Source organism: Diadema antillarum, unplaced genomic scaffold (assembly GCF_040938485.1).
Source record: "Diadema antillarum isolate AM-2024a unplaced genomic scaffold, OU_Dant_1.0 scf00000007, whole genome shotgun sequence".
NCBI classification, from domain to species: domain Eukaryota; kingdom Metazoa; phylum Echinodermata; class Echinoidea; order Diadematoida; family Diadematidae; genus Diadema; species Diadema antillarum.
In genome coordinates this window covers 4,857,273-4,874,418 of record NW_027270896.1, presented here as the reverse complement: position 1 = coordinate 4,874,418, position 17,146 = coordinate 4,857,273, and the positions used below count along the sequence as shown (strand labels likewise).

Genomic DNA, 17,146 nt, shown 5'->3' with positions numbered 1-17,146 from the left:
AGTATTAAGAAGTTGCATGAGAGTCGGATGCAGCATCCTCGAATACGGTCGGAACTCTCGCTTTTTCTGTAAGCCTAAGCCCATATCCAATAGGGAATATGCCTATTTTGAGGAATTTTTCCATTTTATAGCCATTCTGTAAGTCATTCTGTTAGTCATTTAGGGCCTATACATTAATAACTCAAGCCCTCACGGTTGCAAGCGTATATATGCAAACCAGTGAATGAATACTTATTAGATTACACACAAGATATAATATACATGTAGTGTATAAATGAGAATACAAACATGAGTTAAACTGAAAAGATACACAGGCAATCTACATGTTTATAGCAGAATATTAATGACAAATATAACAAAGAAGGTTGCTTCACTAACCTACCGCTATACGTGTCCATGTAGGACCAACTCTCAATGTATGGTATTTGTAGGCCCTGTGAGCTTGGGCGATTATCTTTTTCAGTGTTTCGAGAAAACTGGGACATATAAGACGAGTAAATCTTGCTAAGTTTTTTTTTTTTTTTTTCAACTGAGAGGTACTTTTGATATCAAAAAGCTCTATCATGTGCAAAGCACTTGGAAACCTAATTTTGGTTAACTTTTGGGGCAGATACAAATGTCACTCCCTTTGGAAATACATGCAAGGGCAAACAAAAATATAATGAAACTCATCCCCATGTGAGACGACAAGCAGAGTGTGCACTGCATAATATCACAATGTGATATGCTTATATGGATATGTTTACAGGTTTACAGGTAATTTATGCGATCTACACCGAAACTTACATAAACTAAAAGCATCTGATTTATTTAGGGTGATGAAATAATTTTCAAAAACATGGTTGCTTTTAAATATTCTATAATTTTGTGCAAACACGGTTTGACCATACTGAGCACCAACTGGAGCACGGAAAAGTACCTGTACGGTAATATTACTCCTAAGTTAGCTCAACCAGCTGCAGCTCACGACCGCCGCATACTCCCTGTGTACATGTTGTACTTGTACTTTTCCACGCAGTCATGAAACATCACTTCCGATTACCGTAACACTTTTTTTTATAGTATTCCTAGTACACAGCCGCGCTCGCATATCCTCGCGGTACGGTGTGCTGGCACGCGCACACGTACACACGTACGTACACACACGTACACGTACGTACGTAGTACATTTCATGATACGAAACGAATACGCGCATTTTCTCCGCATTCAACTTGTGAAATGGCTGCACGTGTAGAAAAGAGCGGCGAGGTAAATTTTATTTCCTTTGATATCACTATTTTCCGTTTACTGTTCACACTTAGAGTATGATATGTGTGTGAAGCAAGGTAGTGCGGTTGTGATATTTACCATTTCATATGATATGAAGGCGCTTATGTTCTGATATTTCAATAAGCCGGTATGACTCTGAGGTTTTGCAGATTGAGGAGATTCGATGGAGTAAAGTGTGTGTGTGTGTGTGTGTACGTCACGTTACACGCTGCTAGCTGAAGAAAACGCGCGTGTGTGTGTGTGGAAGCGCAAGCATGGAGGTACGAAAGAGTCTTTTGTAATGGGTCTCCAATGTGATGGTGTAAGGTAAATGCGATATGTACCATTCCTACCTCTGCATGTGTGATGCACTTTCTAGAACCTATTCCTACAGTTGATAGGTACCTACAGGTTGCATCTTTGATCATATCATAGCCATAGGCCCTAAAAAAAAAGGTCCTTTGCTGTGTTTACGCGTAGTATAGTCTAGTCCTCTATAACTGCGACAGCCGCCACACGCAGTGTGGCGGCTGCGCCGTGCTCCCATTCAAGATCTTCATGTTGAACAAACGGGTGCCTTTGCGGCGCTATATTTCCTTAATTTTTCAACAGAAACTACTAGGAATACTTACATGGGTCGATGAAACCTAAATGACTATCATCGGCGACTGTTTGATGCATTTCATTGCTTGTGATGCACAAAATGATGTCTTATAAGCAGCTCACCGATGTTCACAGAATTCACAATCACTTGCACAAGCGCACAGAATACTTGAACTGTATTGCTAGCCTTTTGTCAAGGCCCTCTCGCTGTAACGGAAGAGCGAACGGACGAGCGAAGCTAGTCCATCCGAGCGCACAGCGCTACCCCACTCGGCTGGCTCTCCACACCATACAGCGAGAGGGCCTTGACAAAAGGCTACGTATCACTTGCTACAGACGTAAATATTCATAAATGAATGATACACGCCAAAAAAAAAAAATAATAACAACAACAACATGCTGCTGGCATTTTTTTTCCGTACCCTTAGTACGCCGAAGAAATGTGTTCCAGTAATGCTGCTTGAATCGCTTACAAAATAATAATAATAATGATAATAATGTCTTGATCATGCACACTGAGTTCATGAATATTCATTTACAATGTTACTAGTATTATGTACATCGACGATGCAGCCGATGGGGAAAAAAAAAAACAAGGAAAAACTGAAACCCCACCTCTTCCTCTATCTCACTGAATATGGCATCCATGATGCTGTGATTCAAATCACAATTCTATATAAACTAGACTGTTAGTAGTTGTAACTAAGCCAGCCGTGTAATTGTATACAAAATGATACAGTACTGTACCTGGTACTACAGTATTGCAAACATTGAAAATGAACTGTTTGATGCATATTCATTTCACCTTGTAATTATGCATTATTCATATCCTTGAGCTTCCCTACCGATGACGTCATTATTTACGCATGCGTAGATGCGTGCAAATGGATACACGTTCAAAATGGCAGCAAGGGGCAGGTCGCTTACTCCTAAAAAATGTGGAAAATTTTGCAGTTTCCAGATGAATTGGTGAGAAGAACCAAGCCAATGAAGTAATCTATACTTCAATTTTAATCGTTACTGTGTTCATTATCGAAATTTAGTTATTGTTTATTTGTGAAGTCGCCGCATGTGGCAATAGGGGAGCTCACATAAGCGAAACTGCGGGGAAGCCGCCAGGACCGCGCCTGGCGGCGCGGTCTCCGGGGCTAGTCCTCTAGAGTAAAATATCCCGTTTGCGGCAGTTTAAGCATTGTTAAGGGTTTTTCCAACTTGTAAACAAATCAGGCAAATTATTTTCAACCATTTCATATAACATAGACAAGATTATTCATTAACGCAATTGTTTTCGTAAAAGAAATTTACCATTGACCAACGCAGTTTTCATGATTTACCAGGGCAAAACCCGGCACAATTTTCGCCGATAAGGGCGATATGCGACGTAGTATTTCTGCTTGCGGCACGATGTACAATCCCTATGCAATACGCGCGTGCTCCGCGATCTTTAGCTGAACGCCTTCACATCTCTCGCGAACATTGCGTAAGCGCCAATTCCCATTGCGAAAGCACGTGAAAATAGCGGGCGCACATGCATTGGCCGCAAACAAGATCGCAATTCTGGCGGTGTTGTTGATGTCTTTCTCGTGTTTTTCTCATTTTTTTCGATGGTAACATCCACTTTCCGAAAAAAATGGCGGCCTATTTTACGTGAGGATATGTTTTCAAAATCCATGAACTTCGAGAAAACGACAAAAAATCAAGTTTCTTGGACCATTGTTTCTTAACTGTTATGTTAAGAAGTACCGAAAATTTCATTTTGGATGCGATATGTTGTCATTTAGGTGAGAAAATTTCACTTTCGTCAGAGATCGTGCCCACTTTATCGGTTGGTTTTTGTTGATTGCTAGTGTGTTAAGTAGTGTGCATGTAACAGTGCAATGCAGTGTTTAGCGGTATATTACCGTGTATGTTGTACCTGCCGCGAACGGCTGCACAGCCGCTTACTGACGCAGTTACTCTAGTAGTTAAGTACTAGCGTTACAAGAACTGCATAGTGCATGCACGTTTACTACAAGTACAATGGTACTGTACTCATTACATCATACGTGGTGGGGCTGAATTCACAAATCAAATCACAGCCCACAGTCGCAGTGGACGGGTGCAATTTACTCGCTGTTTTCATTTGGACGTGACCTCGCTCTGCTTGAATGAACACGTTTCACACGAAAAACGCTAGGAAAGTGTCGCAGCAAAAATACTGTAACTTTACTATTAACGTCAATTACGGTATGGTCGCCACTGCGGTAAGGTTGCCAGACATTCACATTGCATCTAACGCGCGCCGCGATCAGAGATCAGGTTGGGCGACGGATTTTCATCACTCTCAAAATACATTCGTAATTCACCTTTATCCTCCGTAAAAACACAAGTAATTGTAATCAAAATATATTTGACCACATGTAACAGGTGATAAAACCATTTTTGATGCGAGGATGTTTTTGATTTAGAACGGATTCCAGGTGGCAGATTAAGGGAGATTTTCAAACGCGGTGACCGACAATGCCTCCTTCATTGAAGGGTATGTAAAACACACATGCTAATAATATGTGGCAGGCTATGGACGGCGAACTAATTCAGTGCTGATATTAGTTCGCCAGCCCGGACGTGCATAAAAATTACACACAAGTGGCGACCATACGGTAATTGACGCTAAAGACAATAAAAGTTTTGGTACCTCAAAAGTTTCCCTTTATGCACTTGTCAATGTAATGACGCACCCCACTACCCCCGGACATGGGTGCGTCATGGTCATTTTTTGACTGACCACACGGGGTTTTTGACGGACACCACAGTCACTTTTTTGACGGACATAACGCTGCAAGTGACGAACACCACAGTCACTTTTTTGACGGACAACACGTTGAAAGTGACGCACACCTCGGTCACTTTTTTGACGGACATCCTCGGTACATTTGACGCACCCCCGTAAATACTGAAACGATTTTTGCATACGTTTTATTCAAGCAATTTCATTTTCTTTTGGTTCGTACACATAATTTGTAAAAGTTTCGGCAAGTTTCCCTTACCATGTAAGCACCGTATTGTCATTCACCGTACATCACGCTGCTGCTACGATATTCCGTACAGTAGTATGTATTCTGTGCATGCAATCCATACATGACAATCACATGTGTGCAGAATGCGCTGTGTGTGCGCGGCCATTGCCAGTGCGGTGGATGCATACTGCTGCAGGTCAGGTAGGTACACACCACGCCACGGCATTCATATTCCCGCTCGAGTACTGCGTAACTACAGCATAGTCGCGGTACGTAGAGATTCGCACAGCTAACAGCGTCGCGCGCGCGTCTGGCCAGCTAGCTGGTCGGGCTATCCCGCGAGCAGAAAATGGCATGCGGCGCGGCAGGCAGATCTTCTGCTGCCGTTTCGACAGGAAAGATTGAACTAAGTTGTTACATCACTGAACAGTCCCTGGTTTGAGATTGAGTATGCATGATTTCATGGGTTTGTTGGAGGGAAAATGTAAGGAGAAAGGGTGGCTTTTAAATTCTTTGCTTGCCAGATTCTGGCAAGCATTTTTTCCTCTTATTCCAAAACGCTTCCTGACTTTGATTTTCACTTGCCGCGGGAAAGCGCTCACTGTAATTTCACTCGCGACACGTGTATCCGGGACCGGTAGCGTGCAAAAATGCGTGCAGTTTTCCATAGCCAAGTAACGTACCATGACGCACCCCTCGGTTCAAAATAATGCGTGTTATTTTCCATAGCCAAGTGACGTACCATGACGCACCCCTTGGTCAAAATTTTGACCGACAATGATGGGATTTTGACGCACCCCTCAGTCAAAAATTTGACGGACAAAGCTGGTAAAATGACGAACACCTGGGTCACAAATTTGACGGATCAAATGAGGAAATGACGCACCCATGTCCGGGGGTAGTGGGGTGAGTCATTACATTGACAAGTGCATTATTTCCTTGTCTTAGTTTGTGTTTCAGGTTAATTTCATATAAATAACACTGTGAGACTTACCCCAAAGTGCTCTCATGTCTTAGTAATCATGCAATCCAGAGCCGTTTACTGGTATGCGACGCTGTACGGCGGCGAGGTAGTACACGTCTTGTACGAAACCATTATTGCATGATAACTGCGACCAGCAGCGTGCAGCCCTATACGCATCTGGCCTTTTTTACGATCAGTGGTGTAACTTTTGTACTCGGAGGGTCAAAATTTCAAACAAAATATTTTTTCATTATTCTGTTTGATTCCTATTTGAAAGTATTCAAATTTTTGAAAAAATAACATTTCAGACCTTAAAGCTGAAGGGTTATTGGTGTAATTTAAGGAAAACCCTGGCACCTGAAGTAAATTTAAGCAAAATTTTGCTTTCATGAATTGCACCATATTGACAAAACTCTGTAGTCAAACTTCACCATGCAAAGTTTATATGGTTAACAACAATATATAGTTTGTGAATCAAAACTATTTGGGGGTTGAATATAAAGTGAATTAAAAAAAAATACATGAGATTTATAAATTTTTGCTAAAAAATACCAATTGACATGTAATTTTTAAGATTTTAACTATTTATTGGAGGGCAGGCCAGGTCAAACTCTTACTATAATAAGTCTTTAAGAAGGGCTACCTTCCTATGTAGGTTAAATGAAATTCCAATCATTACTTTAAAACTTGGATTTTTCACACATGGATGTTTCGGAGGTGACAGTTAACATATTAGAATGTTTCGGAGGTGACATTAATATTAATACTCACTTATTTTGAGAATAAGTGACAATAACACAAAAACTTCTTCTTTTTATCAATGTTTTTAATAATTATAACTCGAGAACAAGAAATTAACTCCTGTTTCAAGCAGATAAACCACACAGAACAAGTGTTTTTTTACACTTCATTAATTAGCATGGGTACCGGTAGTTTGCCTTCCATTTGGACGAAGGATGTAAGCTAAATATTGTAATCTGAAGAAACATGGCATTCCATTTTCTACCTTAACTTGAGATGAGGGTGTGAGATCATTTTAGTAATGTTTCTTTGCTCTCTGAACATTTTATTCCACAACACCAGGGAAGAATCACTTTGTTTCGGAGGTGACATTCAATGTTAACATTGTGTTAAAATATTAATTTACAGTAAGAATATGATGGACATAAGCTAGATATTGTAACCTGAAGAAACATGGCATTCCATTTTCTACTTTAAATTGAAATGAGGGTGTAAGATCATTTCAGTGATGTTTCTTTACTCTCAGAATATTTTATTCCACAACACCAGGGAAGAATAACTTTGTTTCGGAGGTGACATTCAATGTTAACATTGTGTTCATGTATTGATAGTATGTCCCCCCCAAAAGAATTTACAATTAGACTTTTGCATTGATAGCACCCAATATGATTAAATCAACTAAATTCTACTATGGGGTCTTAAATTATAACATCTTAGCTCTATTTTGCAGAAAGCCCCAGTCAATTTGGTTAAGTGATCTCAAAGAAATGTGGATTGTTATAAAGGATGTCAGGAGTCTGATTCTTCCAAGTTCAGCACTTGGATGCTCTTGGAAAGTATTAATGTGTAAACACATGCAGAACTTGGAGGGAAGGGATTCCTCACATGCTCTACAAAAATCCTCAACTCTCTTTGACCTCTGAAGCAAATTGAATGGGTTTTCTGTAAGGCGTGGGCAATGAGTTATAGTTTCAATCCCTTACATTGTATTTTAGATTGATTCACTATCTTTAAAGTTATTGTTGCGGAGGGTACCACTATAATTTTTTGGCGAGGACATACGGTATGAATACCAAAAGCAAAAATTCTTATTTGACTTGTGTACGTTTTTGTTTGCACATAGTTTTATAAATAGATTAATTCAAGGATGTTCATGAATTCTTCATCATCCTTGATAGCCACCATACAAATGTTATAATACTGGTGAAAGGTGTTTGGTTCATCTGGGATAAATTTTCTATACCAGTACACCAGATTCATTTAAACTGTTGACATTACTAAAATATATTTTACATATCATTTTGAATTGATTGAAAATCACCTGCAAATCATGCATATTTAACAGTCACTTTTGAGAGTAAAAAGTATATGATAAGATAAAACATTTTATTGTTTTTGAGGTGACACAACACAGAGACAACCCAACTTCTCAGGTGTTAACTATTCAGTGAACATTAATGTCTTTCCTCATGGCTTTAATTTTCAAATATAAGCTCTTTCTTTCAGTTCTTACTTGTTAGTTTGTTTGGTTATTCTCTTTCATGATAATGGATACCAGCTCATATTTTGTTCGAGATTGTAATTCATACTAATTCTTAACAGGTTTTTACAGTTTGGTTAAGACAACAGTTTGTGTTTCCCAGCTGAAGAGAGCAGCATAATGCTTTTCTGTGAACTTGAGGGGAAAATTTGTTTTTGTTCAGTAATTTTCCCCATCAACTTAACAGAAGGTCCCGGACACAAACTGGTCTCAAATAAACCTATAAGGGACCGAAACTGGAAAAGGACAAGTTCACCTCAATAGACATGAGGGTTGAGTAAATATAGCAATATTAGTAAAACACATCAGTGAGAGTTTGAGGACAGTTAGGCAATCTGTTCCAGAGTTATGGACTTTTAAAGTTTCTGCTCAGTCAAAGCTGAATGAGAAGACTTCTATAGCTTGTGATGTCACATGTGTACAAGGATATAGAGAAAGTATCAAGAAAATTCAACATTCTGTATTTTCACTTTTCTTGCATAAAAAAAAAGAACACATGACTTCTCTCTTTTGGACGGCAGGGTGAATAATATTGCCCTAAAATACATCAGAAGCAAGTTGAAGAAATGTGCACTTTTTTCAAAAAGTAAAGTTTTGTGAAATTCACTTATAAATATTTTCCTTATATCGTTGTATGCATGTGACATCATACACTGTCGTAGTCTTCTCATCCTGCAGTGATTGCGCAGATACTTAAAAAACCCATAACTTTTGAATGGATTGTCCAATTTCCCCCAAACTTTCAATGATATGTTTTACTGTTGAACATTTGCATTCACTCAATCCACATGTGAAAGTGGGTTTGTCCTTTAAGAAACCATTTTCTTTTCCTTGAAATTCCAGTACTTAAAGCCAAATTCTAAGATAAAACATAATAACAAAACAAGGTAAACACCTCATCAAAAGTACTGAAATAGAACTACAAATCTTGTTTTTTTAAATCTTTCCCTTTCCAGTCCTTGGGACTTGTTCCTCTGTTCACTTTAGTTGTCACATAACTTCAATAATCTTAAAAAATACAATGTCATAAACAGTTGGTTCAACTTGGAAAATGTAATAATTATTGTCATATTAACAAAAAATCACATAATTTTGTTTATGATTACCACATTGTACATGGAAAAACAACAACTATGAATTCAAGAACAAGTTGTGCACCAGCTATAGGCATGTGGCCTTTTTGTGGAGTTTGATTATTTGATGATTTTTTTTTACATTCTTTTTTTTTTAAAGATTGTGGACTAGGGCATGCATGAACTGCCACATGTATTACTTTGGTATCAAGGGAATTCTGGTGAGCTATGTATACAAAAGTCACTTCTGTTGTGATGATTTTGTAGATATTAAATGTATTAGACAATATTAATAGATAGTGAAAAGGAACTGAAGTCTTGCCTTTCACTATCACATAACAATATGGTGTTAACGGACAATGTCACCTCCGAAACACAGGAAAAAGCAACCTACATGGAAAGCTGTGATTGGTAAATCTTCACAACTAAATTGCTTGTTGGAAATCAAGCTTCTAAGATGAAAGCATCTATATGTTTACTTAACTAAAGCAGGAGAAATGATCTTGATTACAATATTATATATACAACAGATGGGTGTATTTTGTGCATTCTCATTGTTAAAAAAAGTGAAAAAATGTAAATTTGCCCTAAAACGTACAGTCTAGTAATAAAAAAAAGAGTGAGAGTGTGGTAGTTGATTTCTCCACTTTGAGACTTATGTTACTAAAATAAATGAAACCATTGGTGTACATGATATGGTTTCTCTTCAACAGAAATGAACAAAAAATCTTGTTAACAGTGTTTTGTCACCTCCGAAACAGTTATTTTTAGTTTTTATTGAATCTTTTATTAATCCCTAGAAAATTCTCACTTCCTGTTGCCATATTACTATTGTCATCCAAAAGAGATTCCTGTCAATTGGACAGAATCAAACAAAATTGCTTGGTCTTCGAGAAATTATCAAATATAATATGCCTGTTGTTTCGGAGGTGACAAGTGTTTCGGAGGTGACAAGTGTTAACGGAAAATTGTAAATTGCTCCGAAATGAAAACAACAGGCTATATTTCTACTACCTTCCTTCAGAGATAATGTGAGGGGATATGTTACATTTTTGCAAATGTAATGTATAACTGATATCAAGAATAAAAAAATAAAATACATAAATCTGTTGTCTCGGAGGTGACAGAAATGTTAACGGAAAAGTTACATAAATTTATAAACGCTCACCAAAAAATGATAAGTTATTTGAATTAAATAATCTTTGGATCAAAGTTAAGTCAGATTGATTACTATTCTGTTTTGATGGAAATTAGCAAAGTTGAATTTTATAATTGTGAACAAGAGCTAACTCAAAAGAGGGGTTAATTGTTAACGGAAAATGTCACCTCCGAAACATAAAGTTTGGACAATTTCAGTATTTAAAGAAGACAAAGCAGAACCTGGTAAACATAATAGTTCTTAAAGTTGGATACCTGTCTATCAAAACAGCAACAAAAATAATGAAAAGGTATAAACAATATAATATGCTAGCTCTGACAAAAATACTATGTCAGAGTGAGTACACCAAAAGTGTTGGATTTCAAGCATGTAAGTGCCTGCCACATCTGAAAGAAAAAGAGAGGAAAGTTCATTAAGGTACCCAAGGTAGACACTGTGGGTGGTAAGTTTATGAGAAAAAATAATGCATATCTGTCAGTGTATAAGAAAGTTATACACCAATTAGTGCCAATACTGCATTTTACACCACTGATTGTAAAAATGGCCATCTGCAACCAGCAGCCCCATATGCATAGCTAAATGGGGCTTCGCATGGTAGCATTCAGGATCATGACAGATTTAGTATCACGGGTAAATATCAACTAAAAATACAAACATTTCTTTAATTTGAAGACTTACCAATTAAGGTGAAGTATTGAAAACAGGCTTTGGACAGCGTTTGGTTCTGCCAGTAGTCCCTTTCTGTTCGAATTGATGACTGAATGTGACTCGGTCGAGAGGACTTGGGAGAGCTACATACACTGAATACTACGGTCAGTGCATGTGCACACATCACATGCACACAAATTTCAAATCCATTAACGGATAAGATGTCTGTGTGCGCATGCGCTGGCCATCAATGGTTTTCAGCTTGTACGGAGTGGTACGGTGGTAGTGCTGTGTGTATGTGCATGAAAGAAGATTGTGAAAAAACTGTGCTTGTAGGACAAGAGTGGAAGAATATCAACAGTTGTCTTTGAAAAAAAAAAAGGCTAGGAAAAGGAGGAAAAGAAAAAAGTGGAAAAATGAAACAGAAGTTTTACAAATAGAGAGTTAACTAAAAGATAATGGAAGGACAGAAAGAAAAAAGTCTTGCATACCAAAGGAAAGCAAGGGAGAGATGGATATGTGTGTGGAAAGAAAAGGAAAGCAAAGAGAAAAATATAGATTGAAAACAGAGAAGCACTACAGTAGGTAGCAAAATGAAATGAGAGATGAATCAAAACTGGATGAAAGCAAAGGTTATTAGGAAGGAAAGAGAATTAAGGAAATGAAAAATATTCATTAGAACAGCACATAAGAAAAATATATTGGAGAGGATAGAAAGGAAAACTTGTAGTTGGAGGGGAAACAACCCATGCCGGAAACAAGGAACAAGCAGAAAATATATACAGTTAATTAGGAACGTGAGAAAGTTAGACAAGTAAGGAAAACTAAAAAGAAATTATTGATAGGAAAGAAAGGGAAATTTAGGTAAAGATTCTACCTGAAAATGAAAGGAAAAAAGGTAGAAAAAGAAATGGAAACATGTACACAGTTGTAAGTGGCAGCACACACTCTCGCATGCGCGCAAACGCTTTGAAGCAAGACATGGCCGAGGAAAAAAGAAAAGCAAATTTTACAAACATGCCATTTGATACATCCTACTCAATAGTATAGGCGTTTATCTTATTATTTTTCTGAAAGCATTGATCTAATTCTGAAAAGATGTGTGCATGCGTATATATGTTCATGCTGTTATTTCCAATATAAACCAGAATAAAAATAAAAATCTAAAAAACCAACTTTCAAATATGATTGATTGCAACATATTTCAGGTGTCTTGAAATATCTTAATTTGATTGTGGCTAACCTGCATTGTTTATTTCCTTTGCAAAGTCAGTGGAATGAGACATACATGTCTAAAAACAATGGATGTCAACATAAATGAAGTTGCAAAAAAAAAAAAAAAGGAATTACCAGCAGATGTCCAAGATATTAGAATTTCCTCTCCCCTAATTAAACGTAACACATAAACTACAATGAAAAGTTTTGTTGTACTTCAACTTCAAGGACCTGTCAAAACTACAGAAACTGACATCTGCAGCTCCAGCACACCAACAAAACTTCTCTCCTGGAAAAGTGAAATACTGTAAGCACCCAGTGCTTGGGAAACGGGTGGGGGGGGGGGGTGAAGCTGCGAGATGAGGATTTTTGACCAGTGTACAATGAGCTCTGATCAAATCTCACACTACATAACATCAATTAGCAAGATGTTGATTCACTTCCTGTGCTAAGTGCTGAAGATTCTCACTTGTCTCCATGAAAAAAAAAAAGAAAAGGAAAAGAGTCTCCCGGGTCTCGAATACTAATTTCCTGTTTTTACAAAAGCGACGGTTGTCCGTCAGATGTCACATACTGTCACACACTCACACACACAAATACACACAAATGGACCAAATACATGTAGTCTAGAAATGTTGCTGTGGCGACTGGTATGTCTCTGCCATATTGCATCTTGCAGTAGGTCACAGTACTCTTGACAAAGTGAGACCAGCAGTTCCATGTGATTGGCAAAAAAAAGAAAAAAGAAGAATAAATAAGTAAAATGAAAAAAGAATGAATAAAATGACATGCTTCAAGTCTGATGGTAACCATGAAAGTGTTGAGTGTTTATTGTAGATTCCTTGAACAAGGTTCTATTCGTATAGCTTAATTGTGTCACAGAACAAGTATTTATGACTTTGAGCAATTTCACTTGACTTTTTACAATTGTCCTTTGACCCCATGCTGATAGAACAAGGACCGAATTTGAAGTACTGTAGACAGGAAAGAGCACTATGTTATCTCTACCCAGGCCTCTGTTTTTGATGCAGGGCATTGTTTAACCCAAACATGTAACCTCCCAATGAGATAATAGAACACTCATCACTCTTGCACTTTCCCACAGTCTGCTGTTAAATATCTTCACAAATTAGTAACTGCGGATCTGTAAAAGAAAAATTTACTGCACTCTATAGCTACACATCTGCCTTGCAGTTAATAATCAGTACCAGTACATGTACACATCCATGATGTATTTTATCATGTAGGCCAACATGTAGGTGAAGTTGCTTCTCAACTACTACAAGGTCATTCATTAGGAAAAGTCTTGTGATATAGCGCTTGACCCACACTGAGCACCAATGGGCAAGTACTGTAAAACATGATATTTTCATGGCATGAAATTTTCATGAATTGGAGCCGACAGACCTGTTGCGGCATGAAATTTTCGCAAGTTGCCTCCAACACTCAGTGCATATCGTGTAGACAAGGACTTTTGCATGCATTTTGATTTCGCGACATTTGGCACTCACAAAATTTGCAAAATAATAAAATGCACATGAACATTCCTTGCTTTACAGTACACTGCTTTATGGTGGTAGTGGGCCACAAGCACCTGAATCATGTTGCATGCGTATTAAAGAGCGTTCACACGCAAAAGTGTGAAGTGAGAAGCATACAGTGTAGCTTCTTCCAGTGGTGATGTCTGGCAGTGTTCACACTGGACTGAGAACACAGCTATTCAGTATAATGTGAAAGTGAACATTTTCATGCAAGCAACTTTTTTGCTTTTTAAATAGCATGTTTTCAATTTCATGGGGGGGGGGGGTAGGGATTCAGAAAGGGGGTACAAGATGGATAATGTTAGTCTAGCAGTCACAAGTTCACATCCTTGAACCTTGCAAGAGGTTGTAAGCTTTTTATACTCCTAATTCTAGATATCCTGTTCATAAAGAAGTGACTCGGAGAAGTCTAGTTGCTACGTTCCTGAAATCCAGGGTTCTGAAAAGTATGACTAAACAGATAAGGGATTACGAGGCGGCGGATATGCCGGCCGGCATTTTACTTGGCATGTCGGAAAGCGTGAGAGCCGTGTGTGCTCTAGATATCCATCGTGAGAATTGTTCTGGAGTTTGCGACAAATGCTGGCTCGTTCTTAATACTCGAAGTAAAGCTCCATCAGTGTTAACCCTGCGTGCTGAAGTATGGAGTAATAGAATACAAATTATGAAGTATGTGCATGAGTATGTGGACGTCAATATCCACACATCTACTGTAGGTATACAGCTGTACAAGTACATATATTATGTATGAAGGAACAGAAGCTGTAGGAAGTCACTACTGAATATTAAAGGACAAGTCCACCTAATACGTAAGGATTGAGAGAATGCAGCAATATAAGTAGAACACATCAATGAAAGTTTGAGGAAAATTGGACAATCCGTTCAAAAGTTACAAATATTTTAAGTATCTGCGCAGTCACTGCTAGAAGAGAAGACTACTACAGTGTATGAAGTCACATGTGTACAACTACATAAGGAAAATAAAAAGAGAATTTCACGAAACTTTACTTTTTGAATAAAGTGCACATTTCTTCGACTTGCTACTGACGTATGTTAACCCGTTGAGGACGGATTGATTTTGCTACAACACGTATTTCCCATAGACAACTGCCCGAGTATACTCGGGACTCGTCCTCAACGGGTTAAGGGTAATCGGGTTCCCCCTGCCTTCTGAAAGAGAGAAGTCATGTGTTCTTTTGTTATGCGAGAAAAATGGAAATATGTTGAATTTTCTTTATTCTTTCTTTATATCGTTGTACTCATGTGACATCACAAGCTATAGTAGTCTTTTCATCCAGCCGTGACAGAGCAGAAACTTCAAAAATTCATAACTTTTTAACGGATTGTCCGATTTTGCTCAAACTCTCACTGATGTGTTCTACTAATATTGCTGTATTCACTCAACCCACATGTCTATGAAGGTGAACGTGTCCTTTAAATTCTCTCAGCATTTGTGTGGTGGTGAAAACAAAGCTAAAAAAAAATTCAGAATAAACAGGTCTGTCTTTGCACCTTTCAAGGTTTCAGTGAATTTTCAGCAAGATGGGATTTAGGATAAAGTTTCAATGAATATTAAACGTAACACTTGCTATTTCTTGCTTTTGAATTTATATTTTACACTTATTGATTTATAGTATTCTATATTGATTAGGTGCAGTCTATTTCGGACCACCAATATTTAAGACTTAAGAATTTTAGTGGCCCAGATGGGCTGCTTAGATTTGAATTGAATGGAATTGAATTGAACTGAATACATGAGACCAGACAAAAAAGTTTATGTCAAGTCCTGCATGTGCAGTGTGCATTTTATTTCTAATTGTATGAAAATAAAAATCTGGTAGTCGGGAGCGATATAATATTACAAATTATAGAGAGCAGCTGCATTTTTTCTCATCATTCTACTCAAGTACCCTTCACTATTCAGTATACACATACAATGTACATGTACTAGATTTAGTCGCCAGCCAATATGCAAGCCAATACGATAAGAGTGTGCATACTGTAGCAGACAGTACAAATGTATGCGCTGATATTATCGTTTGTGTGTGTGTGTGTGTGTGTGTGCATCATGGTGCATAGCGCATCAATACCACTCTCTCCAAATTGAGGCGCTCGCTATGGCACCCAATGCCTGCGTTCTAGCTTTCCTGCCTCACTGCCATTAGCATAGGCTGACATTTAGCAATACCCCCTGCTCTTTGCAATAGCTTCGACACCAGTAGTTTTGTGTGGAGTGGGATACCCATTAGTGTGTAGCCGTCAGTGTGTGCAGGGCTACATTGGATAATGTGCACTGTTTATACAGGGAGGTGGGCATCTTCCATCTTATAGAGTGGTGTGTTGCGGTGCTCTGGTCGCACGAAGATCACATGCATTTCTACGTATGAGGCTGTATGTGTGCATTTTGCTCTTGAAGGCTAGAGTTTGTACTAAAAATCTATTATAAAAAAAAGGACACATTAAAAAAGAAAGAGAAAGATATTTAAATAGAGATTTTGTACACTGTGGAGGGAAAGAGAAATTGAAAGAGCTGTTAAAAAAGAGCTAGATAGAAAAGGAAAAGGTGGAATAGAATGGTGTGCACAATTAACTAATGGAGTATTGATTACAGATTCTACTATCCTATGATATTAGCCGTCAGCCTACAATGAATGATGTATAATGGGTAATTCACATTGTTCAGTATACAGCCGTAACAAAGTGCACTACTTACGTTGTACATACCACCCTGCATGTGGTAATCTGTGAAGTGAGTGTAGGGCTTTCCGTAACAAAGTAAGATACAAAAATCATTAGGGGAACAAAAATGATTCAGTTGATTGAGCTATCTATGTATGCAAGATACAAATACATGTACAGGCTTGCACATGAGAGTATGGCATTGAGAAGTTAAGATATGTGCCGTGTGCAAAACAATATTGAATATTGTAGGACCTAATATTGTATGACGTGGGTATGAGGAGGGATTGAAAGCATTTTGCAAACCAAAACACTGCACATGGTTGTGTCAAGAATCATTCACAGAGAATTTAGATTAACCTCAAAAGTGAAAACAGTGCAATATCACGCCAGAAACAAATTTACAGCATCAGAAAAATATTCAGTGTTAAAATGTCATGAGTAAAAATGTCACACATGAAAATATCCCAGGTTTAAGTGTCATAGATGAAAATGTCAGAGTTGAAATGTCAGGTAAAGACACAATGTATCTGAGGTAAAAAATTACCTCTGACATCTTTTTTAATACCTACATTGTTGTACCGGTACTTGCTTATATTTCCCCTGAAATTTTCCCTCTGACATTTTTACCTTTAGACTTGTCCATTTTTTTCCTGACATTATAACCTCTGACATATTTTATACCTCTGACATTCTTGCCTGTGACATTTTCACTTCTAACTTTTTTTAAAAAAATCT

The 17,146-nt window shown here is 37.9% G+C and overlaps 1 protein-coding gene across 1 annotated transcript in view; it reads left to right on the top strand.

Moving 5' to 3' along the window:
- The first annotated feature begins 1,186 nt into the window (after nt 1-1,186).
- Nucleotides 1,187-17,146, top strand: part of LOC139717578 (sodium/potassium-transporting ATPase subunit alpha-3-like) — a 42,029-nt gene continuing 26,069 nt past the window's right edge. The window contains 1 exon segment of the mRNA XM_071629088.1: nt 1,187-1,249. Within this exon segment, the coding sequence (XP_071485189.1) occupies nt 1,220-1,249 (30 nt within the window). The 5' untranslated portion in view covers nt 1,187-1,219.